The 12,431-nt window shown below is 33.9% G+C and overlaps 1 protein-coding gene and 1 long non-coding RNA gene across 24 annotated transcripts in view; both read left to right on the plus strand.

Annotated features, from left to right (window-relative positions):
- Positions 1-12,431, plus strand: part of LOC116406038 (NAD-dependent malic enzyme 59 kDa isoform, mitochondrial-like) — a 37,741-nt gene that overhangs the window by 6,888 nt on the left and 18,422 nt on the right. For 10 of the 23 annotated variants that reach the window (XM_031889757.1, XM_031889751.1, XM_031889759.1 and 7 more), the window contains one exon: positions 480-2,229. The exons of 7 other annotated variants lie outside the window; for them this stretch is intronic. Coding sequence is in view for 7 of the 16 variants with exons in the window: in XM_031889760.1 (XP_031745620.1) it covers positions 480-495 (16 nt within the window). In the remaining 9 variants the exon portion in view is untranslated. Of the gene's footprint in view, positions 1-479; positions 2,925-3,969; positions 3,999-4,160; positions 4,247-4,976; positions 5,071-5,775; positions 5,903-6,082; positions 6,374-6,508; positions 6,727-7,934; positions 8,030-9,077; positions 9,201-9,281; positions 9,383-12,431 lie in introns of those variants that run through there. 6 more of the 23 variants (XM_031889752.1, XM_031889749.1, XM_031889753.1 and 3 more) reach the window with 2 other exon arrangements.
- On the plus strand, positions 6,902-7,447 carry LOC116406043. Its single transcript, XR_004219109.1, has 3 exons — positions 6,902-6,915; positions 6,995-7,037; positions 7,123-7,447. It is a non-coding gene; the product is annotated as an uncharacterized LOC116406043 (long non-coding RNA).

The raw sequence follows: 12,431 nt of genomic DNA on the forward strand, positions 1-12,431 counted from the left end.
AATCTATAGTTTCTGTCTCTATTTTAATTAACTGCTACATGTAGAAGCCTAACTAACTTAGTTAGAGTTCTATCAAAAAAAGGAAAGAAAAAAAGGAAGAAGAAAGATCATGTGATAAATTTATAGAAATGCCATGCAATTATTTTCTAACTATTAATTTATGTTTCTGTGGTAAATTACTGCTACTAGAAATCTAATTGTGTTCGGTTAGTTAGACTTCATGGGTTTGATTTTTTTTTTTTTTTTTGTTAAAGAGGTTCCATAAGTATACCGATGGTTTTGAAATTTTGATTTGATGCATGTCTGAGAAATTTCAAGGCTAAATTATACAGAATACCCATAAACTTTGTACTTTATATAAAAATACCATTGAAAATACACCCAAAACATAAACTACCAAAAGTGTTAAAAATACAGTTAATATAATTATCCTAATTTTAGTAATAAATGAAATTGAGAGAACTTTCTTTGATTTTCAGGAACAAGGATGAATAATCAATGAAAAAGGAATGAAGAGGTTTATCCATGCAAGCTTCAAACCAAAGCCAAGGATGTCGATCCTTCCAGGGGAGTCCAAAGTTCTCCCTTATTTTTCTCCCTTTATTTTGATTTTCAAAAGTTTGCAATTTTTTAAGTGGGGGTGGGCAATTGCTTGCATGTTTAGTCTAAACTTGGAGGTTCAAATTTTGCCCAAATTTCAAAATTTCTAAAAAAAATTTCCTTACAATAATGAGCACTATACCTTCTTAGATTACTTAGATCTTGCATAAAAAGCATGACTAGCAACCCTTGATCACTGAGCTTGGGTTTGTGATGTAAAATTCTGAATGTTGATGAGTATATGTGCTGAAATTTGAGAATAAGCTGCCAGTGTTTTTTGGTTTAAGCCCATTTTTAGCGATATCTTATGGAGATGTGAATGCATGATTGAGAAAATGGTATGTGTGTTGTGAATGCTTGATTGCATGCATATAATAAATAAGTGCATGGATACTTTTCTAGCTTTGTCTTCCTTTGTTTCTTTGCCATGACTTACCTATGATGCGCTTAGTCCAAACCTAGCCTAGATAGAGTTAAAAAAGGATAGGAGGTACTCTTTAGAAATTGAGATGGTTTTAACAAATTTGTCTTGTCAAACATGAGTTTGGAGCCTCTTGTCTAGCCACAATGAACTAAATCCCTTTAGAAAGGGTGGGCATTAACAAATCTTGTTGTCACTTCGAAGGGAGCAGTCAAACTTAGAAACTAAGTGTAGAACCATAGAAAGGTTACCCCATCGGTTATTGTGTGCGTACCAAAGAAAGAAAAGAGAGACTTGCAAATGTAAAACTTAAGACAGCGAGACAATTAAGAGCTAAAAAAAACAAAGAACATATGCATTATACATCAGAAAAATCCCATAAAAAAATGAAGGGAAACTTCACTTTTGGCCTAACCAAAAGCAGACCACCTACTCTTAGCGTTCTAGACATAGCATTGAGTTTGATGAGGGCTTTGAAAAGAGGAGGAATCCTCCCCGTTCCACACTAGGGGAAAAACGAGACTTGTCACTCCGAAGGGAGCAGTCAAACTTAGCATTGAGTTCAAGGTATCCTTCTTAGATTCTTGAATCATGACTACATTAGGACTACAATGAGCACCATTGTTATGGATCAAAATAAAGTTCCAAATGTTCATCCAATCGTGCCATCAAATGTGTCAGAAGGAAATATTCATGTTAGCATTGGAAAGACGTCAATAGCAGTGGAAAGAATTGAAGAAAAAAGTGAAACAAAAGTGAATGGAGACAGGAAAATGAAATTATCCCAGAAAAGCCAACAATGTGTAGCAAATGGTACAAACAAGAGTTGAGAAAAGATGGGGCGTGATTTCATGGTTTCAAATGGGAAGTCATCATGTGTATTTTAAGGGAAAATATTTTGTTTTTCTAGTTCCTTTCCAGAAGATCGGGTATGTTGTAAAGATTCTTTCCTCTTATTTCAAACAGCATGATTAATGTACACTATGCACTTTAGGTTTTAGATGTATTATTGTGGTAAATAGCATCCATTTTTTTAAAAAAATAACAAAGTAGAAGCCCTGTATTCAATATCAGTTGACTTGAGTAAAGAGTAGTTCATTACTGCTCCAACTCCATGATTTTAAAAGCAAGTCAATGGTGCAGATAGGATTCTAGATCTACCGTTTCTTTAACACTCCGATCCTGTTAAGAGAATGATATAAAAAAAATGGAAAAATTACCTTTTTAGTCCCCAATTTTATAGAAATAGGTTTATTGGTCCTTAGAGTTTTCAAAATGTACTCTTTTAATCCTTGAGTGCTTAATGTTATACTGGAGACTCTCAAAACCAATTTTTAGAAGAAGTTATTCTACCTTAAAAATGTATAAAGTTATATTGGGGACTTTCTAAACCAATTTTTATAAACTTAGAGACTAAAAAGGTGCATGACCAAATGGGTCTATTTTTCTAAACCTGGAGACTAAAAATGTACATTTTTAAAACTCAAGAACCAAACACACGTGTTCTTCAAAACCAAAAACTTGGGGAGTAATTTTCCTAAAAAATTTAAGATAGTGCCAAATGTCATTTAGCATGTGAAATAATTACGATTTTCATTTTTCATTTGAGGAATATGCCTTCAAAATTTTTTTACATTTTATTTTTGAACACTAACAAACATGCATCAACTTTTGACTTCCATAATCCCAAATATTTTTTATGTATATTTTGATATCATATTTGAAATTCTCCTACTAGAGAGCTGAAATTGTTGAATTGATAAATCAAGGGGGAGGCGAGGTTGTTGAAGATCACATGAAGCAGAAAGTGCACTTCACTGTTGAATGTCATGGTGGGATACCAAGGAGTACAGACGTTCATAGTACTTATGTGTCAAGTCATCGGGTTCGATCATGTTTAGAGGTAAGCGATAATTAATTGTCTTATTTGTGATTTCAATTTAGAGCTCTACTATTGGGTTTTGTTTGTGTTTCCCTTTTTGGACATAAAAGTCCACACAAGGTTGAATAGCATATTTTGTTTCATTTAGTCACTGCAAGTTTGGATTGTGTTTGGGTTGGAGCTTTGAATTTTGAGGGACTTTAGTTTTGTGTTGAGCCACGCTCTTATAATATGAAGGATGGATACTGTTTTTTCCAAAACCAAACGCACATCAGTTTTCTAAGATTATCCATTAAGGTTGGTCTGAAAAGAAAAGGGTGGTCTATCTTGGAAAACATATTTGGTTGTTCTCTTTTTTCTTCACTCTGTCTACATTTTGGAAATATGAGTGCTATCATTGTGTGAGAGGTTTCTTTATTGACAAAATTAATTGGAGTTCAACATTTGAAGAAGTCTTTCTATGACTGTCCCTTGAACTCCAAAGGTTTGCACTCCATCCCTGTGCCAAACAAATAGATGCTTCTTATATATTTTTCTCTGGAATTGAGAAAGTATTGATGCACACTTCTGTTAAATGCGTTAAATTACGGCTTTGAAGCCAATTTTGAATGGATAGTTGGCGTAGAAACTGCCATTATTGATGAAATTTGATACTACTGATGATTTTTAATTTTAATTTTATATTATTATTAATTTCGTAGCCTAATTATGTTCAATATCTTAAACTGATATTTGAAATGAGAATTGAATATTTATCTTGTTTTTATTTGTTCACTGACTATTTCAAATAAACTCGTTATGAAGGATGGATGTTTGTGGGATACCAATGGGCACATTTTCTATTCTCCTCTTCCTTGCTGTGTCCCTTTGCCTGGATTTGAAAACATACGGTTTTGTGTTTCACAATATGATGACAAAGAAGAGTATTGTTAAGAAATCTGTGTTTTGTACTTGGGGCCAAGTTTGTGGAGAAGCTGACAAAGAAGGTAACCCATCTAATATGCAAGTTCACCGATGGGACAAAGTATGAGGCTGCTTGTAAATGGGGGAAAACAATGCATTACAGCTGAATGGATATATGAGTGTGTCAACCAGGTACCTTTGCGATTTTGTTGCTTTTCAATTAAATATGTTCACGTACATGCATATCCTGATAGAATTCTAGACCCATTGGTGTATCCTTCTATTAGGATTGATGTTTTTTATGTTTAAACTTTTGGTTTCCTTTGCATTTGGTTTAATCCTTAATGGTACCAGATTTTCCCGCCAGACTGTTCGCTTGTTGGTCAAGACCATTCAGAAACTTCTCCAATTGGTGCTTTATCTAACCAGTGGTCAAAAAGGTAATTTTTGCCATTGTCTCCTTGATCTTCTTATGGAAAGACCATGCTGAATTGAAGTGTTTAACAAGAACGGTCGCTGCCTGGAAATATAGTGAGACCATTCAACGAAGTCGTTATGAAAGAGTTTTATTTTCACTATAAGAGAAATATTTTTTTTATATTCTTTTAGTCTCTACTGATGAATTGCTTCCTAGAACAATATAATTTATAATTTCTTTCAAAATAGGTTTCGTTTGAGTAATAGTGTTAATTATAAAACTCAAATCACACCGTTTGCAATGCCTTGAAAACCAGTATTCACAAATAAATGCTATCCTTGAGCATTAACTTTTTTCATGGGACATTTGCAAAAATGGTAAAACAAGTTATAACTTTATTATTTGTGAAAATGATCAAATAAAGTCCAGCCCACCCATATAAAAGCCTGGATTTGATTATTTTTGCTATATTTTCAAAATCACAAACCTTAAAGACATTTTTGCAAAATACCTAAACTAATTTGCCACCCAATATAGTTTTTCCTTTTTCATTTTAGAAAAACCAGGTTTGGAAATAAAGGCAGTAGGTTATTTCTTTAAAAACTAGCCATTAAATATCCCTGTATTCTAAGTGGATCTTAGCATAATGCAAGCTTTAGTGTTTTTTCGAGAAAGACTATTATGTTCGAACACAATTCAATTTTGCCTTTGTAACTTGGTTTTTGAGACCTTTGTGTCTTGTATTTTCTCAGAGCTGAAAGAAAAGAAGATGTCAGCAATTCTACTACTGAAGATGGGACTGTGGGCATATGTGATGGCTTTAGTGAAACACAAACAGAGTCTCAGGTGTGTGGCCATTTTTCTTTTTGTGAACTATAACTCTATCAATTATAGTAATTTTTTTAAAAAATTGCCACCATTTTCGTCAACTTGATTACAAGAGGACTAAAGAACGAACTATAACTCATAAGATTTTTTATGGAGTAGGAATTAGGGTATTATGGTCAAATTCTTAATATATTAGGATTAGGATTAGTTTCTTTTATTAATTAGGATTAGTTTGATTTTAATAGAGTACTTGTCTTCTTGTATTCACAAATTTAAATATTAATAAAATTCTCTCATTTGGTCTACAACAAATTGTTATCGGTATTAGAAGCAAACGTTTGGACCAACTTTGATTGCCATCGGTGGAAAATTGGAAATTTTTTCGTGATGTCTGATCAGAAGAGGGAGCCTTGTGAGTTGTTCGCATTGCTAAACAACAACACATCTAACTGGGGGAACCCTTAAAATTAAAAAAGAAAGGAAGAAGAAAGAAATTCATCCTAATTTTGCATGGATGCATTTGTACACATCAAGGAAGACAGGTGAAGAAAAAATATACTAGTTGGCTAGTTGGTATAGGCAAGAAACTCAAATTTCCTCCCAAATGAAGAATTGGAGTTCTGATTCAAGTGATTCAAATGAAGAATTCTAACACAATAATTTTGCTCGTGCTTGATTTTCTAAAAGAACCTATCATTATCCACATTTGAAATTTGGTTACAGTGATTCTAGCGATTTCAACAAAGATTCTAATGCAGCTTGGAACAAAATAACAAGGATGGACGGTGGTAAAAATATCAAGACAGATGGAACTTGTCTTGATGAACCTTTCTTAATGAGAAGAGGAAAAGTGAGAACATTTTTTATGAAATTTGATACTACTGATGATTTTTAATTTTAATTTTATATTTATTATTTATTTCGTAACCTAATTATGTTCAATATCTTAAACTGATATTTGAAATGAGAATTGAATATTTATCTTGTTTTTATTTGTTTACTGACTATTTCAAATAAACTCGTTATGAAGGATGGATGTTTGTGGGATACCAATGGGCACATTCTCTATTCTCCTCTTCCTTGCTGTGTCCCTTTGCCTGGATTTGAAAACATACGATTTTGTGTTTCACAATATGATGATAAAGACAGAGTATTGTTAAGAAATCTGTGTTTTGTACTTGGGGCCAAGTTTGTGGAGAAGCTGACAAAGAAGGTAACCCATCTAATATGCAAGTTCACCGATGGGACAAAGTTTGAGGCTGCTTGTAAATGGGGCAAACAATGCATTACAGCTGAATGGATATATGAGTGTGTCAGATAGGTACCTTTGCGATTTTGTTGCTTTTCAATTATATATGTTCACGTACATGCATATCCTGATAGAATTCTAGACCCATTGTGTTGATATTTCTTCTCTTAGATATGGAATGATTTTGTTTGAATACAAAACTTTCAGAGAAAGATTGTCTCTCTTGATTTGTATCGCCCAAAAGAAGTTAAAGCTCAAGACAGAGCGACAGGCTTATGCACTGTCAGCCAATTTCCTACTCAAGCTGCCCCCAATGATAGCCAATGAAAGCATATCCCAGTTTCCTATCCATTCTGCCATTCCGAGAGACCAATCAGCTGGAACTAACAGTAGCTTTATAGGAGCAGCTGAACGAATAAGTTCTACGAAGAAAAGCGCAAGTTCTTTGACGAAGCCATAGAAAAGCATTCACTTTTGTTGGAAACAGATCCACTCAATCTGACTGCATTTTGAATTCCACACAAAACAAACTACATCAAATTCTTCTGTAGTAACTTCACACGTTCCTGATGTCGCTTCCGCAATTGAGGACTTGTTGGAGGCAGACAACTAAGGTAAAATCTGGTTTGAGCTACAATTCCATTTTTATTTTATTTTTTCCTTCAAATCCTTTTGTTTTCCTTTCTTTTTAAGATTCAAGATCAGAAGTCACCTGGAAAGACTGGCTGCGATAAAAGTATTATCCTTCTATTAGGATTGATGTTTTTTATGTTTAAACTTTTGGTTTCGTTTGCATTTGGTTTAATCCTTAATGGTACCAGATTTTCCTACCAGACTGTTCGCTTGTTGGTCAAGACCATTCAAAAACTTCTCCAATTGGTGCTTTATCTAACCAGTGGTCAAAAAGGTAATTTTTGCCGTTGTCTCCTTGATCTTCTTATGGAAAGACCATGCTGAATTGAAGTGTTTAACAAGAACGGTCGCTGCCTGGAAATATAGTGAGACCATTCAACGAAGTCGTTATGAAAGAGTTTATTTTCACTATAAGAGAAATATTTTTTTTATATTCTTTTAGTCTCTACTGATGAATTGCTTCCTAGAACAATATAATTTATAATTTCTTTCAAAATAGGTTCGTTTGAGTAATAGTGTTAATTATAAAACTCAAATCACACCGTTTGCAATGCTTAAAAACCAGTATTCACAAATAAATGCTATCCTTGAGCATTAACTTTTTTCATGGGACATTTGCAAAAATGGTAAAACAAGTTATAACTTTATTATTTGAGAAAATGATCAAATAAAGTCCAGCCCACCCATATAAAAGCCTGGATTTGATTATTTTTGCTATATTTTCAAAATCACAAACCTTAAAGACATTTTTGCAAAATACCTAAACTAATTTGCCACCGAATATAGTTTTCCTTTTTCATTTTAGAAAAACCAGGTTTGGAAATAAAGGCAGTAGGTTATTTCTTTAAAAACTAGCCATTAAATATCCCTGTATTCTAAGTGGATCTTAGCATAATGCAAGCTTTAGTGTTTTTTCGAGAAAGACTATTATGTTCGAACACAATTCAATTTTGCCTTTGTAACTTGGTTTTTGAGACCTTTGTGTCTTGTATTTTCTCAGAGCTGAAAGAAAAGAAGATGTCGGCAATTCTACTACTGAAGATGGGACTGTGGGCATATGTGATGGCTTTTAGTGAAACACAAACAGAGTCTCAGGTGTAGTGCTATGCAATCCAGAAGGGGGAATGCAACTATACCCAATTCATAATTGTATTTGGAATACTAATAATTTTAGCACAAATTCCATCTTTCCATTCTCTAAGACATATAAACCTTATCCCTCTCACTCTATACCTTGGCTATAGTGCTCTTGCAACATATTAAAATTCTCGTAATTAAAAATTCATATACAATTTAAATTAAATTAAACATCAAGACCCCTAATGAATATGAATCTCTGTTCATTTTTCTTTTTATTAATAAACAAAAGTTTTTAGGTCCACTTCTTTCAACTAACCTCCTCAGGGATCCTTAATTATCTCTTTCCATGTTCATAACTACTCTAGTCATGCAAAGATTAGGGTTCATGGCCAATCAACAATTAATCTGTGATCAAGATATTATAAACGTTATTCACATAAAAACATGAAAAAGATTAAGAGCAAAATAATCAGATGCATTACAAAGAGTAATTCATAAACTTTGTCTTCATCTATCCCTAGGATTAAGAGTTTAGCTACCCCATACTTCACAATCTAAAACACAAAACTCAATACAAAACCCATAACAAAAATTAAAGGAGAAGAAAAAGAAAAAAGAAGAAGAAAAGCTAGTGATTCGTATTATTATCAGACTGTGTATAACAATATGTGTTTTTTAATATTCTTTGTTTCTAGCTCCAGTGTACCAAAATATTATCACAAACTCCACAATCCTTCTCTTTCCAATCCCTAAACTAAAAGATAATAGATTTAAACAATAAATCAAGTTATTCGAGGTACTTGGATCCTCTCCTTCTTGAGATCACAATCTCAAGCCCTAAAACCCAAATATTGCTTCTCTTCTCCATTCCCCTATCCCTCTATTTATAACCAAATATAACCCACTCCCTAACTATTTATGCCCTCAATACCCAAATAACCCCTAATACCGATCCTATTCGTCTCAAGGTGGTTTCAAAATGTAGACCATTTTGGAGGGGGCGGTGACTGCATTTTTACCATCTTTATTTAATTTCATCTATGTAGAATGCCATAACTCACAGGTTGATGACGGTGAATGGGAGCTATATCCACAAGTAACTGCTCTATGCATTGGAAATGCTAAATACTTTGGCGGTGGTATGAAAATTTTGCCAAATGCTGATCCTTCCAACAGGAGTCTAGAGGTATAATTCGTTTCTGTGGGATTTTGTTTGATCACTTTTTCCTTCCTTGTCTTCTTAACTATGTGATGCTTTTCTTTGCAGGTAGTAATTCTTCAGGATTTCAAGTGGTATGACTTTATTCTGAATTTACACAAAATATACAATGGGACATATTTGACGGTGAAAAACGTAACATCAAGAAGGTTAGTCATCTCTTTAAAAATTATAATGTGCCTAGATTTTCCATTTTGTATTTCAATTTTCTCTCTCCAACGGTCTGTTTTATGTTGGAGACTTGTGGAAGCAGAGGTGAAGAAACTATAATTGAACTGGATTTGCATGGAGCATTTGCGTTTTAAATGGGCTTTATGACAAATAATTCAAATGTTTCTTAAATGGGCTTTTCTTCTCTAACTCCTTTCTACTTTTTCCCTCCTCCCCCCTTCTCTCTCTCTCATTTCAAATTTCTTCCCCCACTTCTTCTCTAACGGCTGCCTCTCTCTCTACTTTCTCTCTCTTCTTCCCTTCTCTCTCTCTCATTTCAAATTTCTTCCCCCAACTTATTCTCTAACTACTGCCTCTCTCTCTCTATTTTCTCCCTCCTCTCCCCTTCTCTCACACTTTTCTGCCGTGTTTAGGATATCTTCTTGTCAAATCGAACATTCAACGTATTTGTAATTGTGATTTTGGAATTAATGTTTGGTCAATTTCTTTTCATATCCACAGAATCAATGATTTTGAAGTGTTGAAACTTTCTTATTTAAATATTTTAAAGAGCTATGAGTTTTGAGGTGGAAAAGTTGTTCTCTCTGTGTTGTTTTTTCTCCCTGTTTTGTGGGGCTGTTTTGGATATGTTGTTTTTGGTTTTGGTTCTTTGGTGCTTTTGTTTTCTTCATCTGTTTGTGTTGGAACTCCAGTATGTAGTATTTCAATAGTAAACTTTATTGATGAATAACGATGTAAATCCTTAGTACAATATAAGAATGCAAAGACTCTCCAACTGTTTTAATTTTATTAAAGTACATTATATTCAATCTTCATTTTTTTTGGTTCTTCTGTAAATGATGTTTCTTCTATTATGGATTTGCATTATACAGCACTGCCATATTAAGGCATAAAGTTACGAAAATTAGAAACATACCCTTTGTAGGTGAGAATGTTGTATGTATATATATATATATATATATATATAAATTAGTTATCTTTTTTAGTCCTATATTGTAAAAAAATATGATTGTTTGTTGAAAAAAAAAGGACAAAACAATGGACCAATGGACCGCTAATATGAGTCGGTGAACGAGATAATTAATTCTCTAAATCCATTTAAGCAAAATTAAAAAAAAAAATCTAATAAAAACCCTACATGTACAGTCTCTCATTTCAAATTTCTTTCTCCTCTTCTCTAACGGCCAAGTCTCCCTCTCCTCCCCCCTTCTCTCTTGCTCTCTTGTCTTCTTTGGCCTATCTCTCAACAGAAACCCTATCATACCCATTTTGCGGATCCATCTCCATCTTCTTCTCTTAGTCGCGGATCCAATCTCCATCTTCTTCTCTTAGTCGCGCATCCAATCTCCATCTTCTTCTCTTAGTCGCAGATCCAATCTCCATCTTCTTCTCTCAGTCGCGGATCCAATCTCCATCTTCTTCTCTCAGTGCGTCCTTTCCATTTCTTCGTACACTCCATTTTCGAAACCCTATCATACCCATTTCACCCATCCATCTCCATCTTCTTCTCTTAGCGCATCCTTTCCATTTCTTCTTCTTCTTCTTTGTTCGTACACTCCATTTTCCCTTTCTCTTCTCAAACCCTAATTCTTCTTTGTTCGTACAACCAAAACCAGTTTAACCAGTGTTGATTCCTCCTCTACTTCGACCTGTGATGCTCTTTTCTTCTTCCCTCGCAATTTCGATTCCACCATCCTCACCGATTTTGGTTGCAATTTCTACTCTCTTCAACCTCAACCTTCTGGATTCCCTCACTCTCACCGGATTGACTTCAATGTCCTTGGAACCTCCACTACTACTACTACTACTCCACTCATCAAAGAATCCGCTGGATTATCAGACGCTCCTCTTCCTTTCCTTTCTAATCCTTGTCTCTCTTTCAACTCCAGCGGTGAGCCCCGAACGAATCGCATTACTCCGTGAGTTCCCAATTAATTCCATCTTTATTTAATATTCAATTGTCCTCTTTCCATTTGTTTCAATTATTGAATAGAAAGTTACTTGAATGAACTATGTTCTAAATAATTTCATGTGGTTCTGGTAAAGCACAGTGCATCCGGTCGAACTTCCCCCATTATGTAATTTTATGGAGGTAGTTTTGTAAATTGGATTGAAACAGGGGCTATTCAATGTGTATGCATTAAAATATAGGTATTGTTTTTCAATTAAATATAAATCGATTGAGCCTCCGATGTGCTAGTAAGCGTCAGATCTCCTCTGTGTATATATAGTTAGGTACTTCTTCTTTTTTTTAGGTTCTGTCATATATATCACGGTCTGAAGTTGTAGCTGAACTTGCTTTCATCTTTAGTTTCTATCACTATTTAAAGGTCAGATTTTGTTCGATTAGAAGAATGTAAATTTGTCAAGGACAATAGCATGCTTAGTTTAATTGTACTCAAATATTGTTAATAAAACAATTGCTTTATTTGTGTTGATACCATTATTTGTGTGGTAGATCTCTTGATTCATTTTGATGTTTGTATTTTGAAGACATACAAAGGTCATAATACTAGTTGCTATTCTTTTTATCTTGGTACGTTTCATTTTTTTTTAATATTTCACTGTCTCTATAATTGATTGTACAAACATATCTCATCATTCAATCACTTTTCAAGTTTTAGATTCTGAAATTTGTACATATTGGGGTTTTCCTTTTTCTTTATTTTGGATTATTTCAAATCTCCAAAGATCTTTCTTGTAACATTTGCATATTTTAGTTTATTAAAATCTTCGAAAGTAGAGGAGAAGGCTCCAAAAGCATTCTGTCTCTCATTGCCTTGCCCTAACATTATCATCTGTGTAAGATGTGTAAGATGTGCCAATGAGTAGACCATGTTCTTTTACTTTTTTTTCCATAGCTTTTGAACCACTTTCCCTTTCTCTCCTTCTCTTTCATTCTTCTTTTATGTTAATTGGAAGAAGCTTTGAGGCCTCTCTTGAAAATAATGAGGTTTTGAAGGGGATAGAAAGAGAGTGATGGTGGGATCCATCAAAGGTTTTGGGATTTCACACAATGTTCGCATC

This window comes from Cucumis sativus, unplaced genomic scaffold (assembly GCF_000004075.3).
Source record: "Cucumis sativus cultivar 9930 unplaced genomic scaffold, Cucumber_9930_V3 scaffold58, whole genome shotgun sequence".
Lineage (NCBI taxonomy): Eukaryota > Viridiplantae > Streptophyta > Magnoliopsida > Cucurbitales > Cucurbitaceae > Cucumis > Cucumis sativus.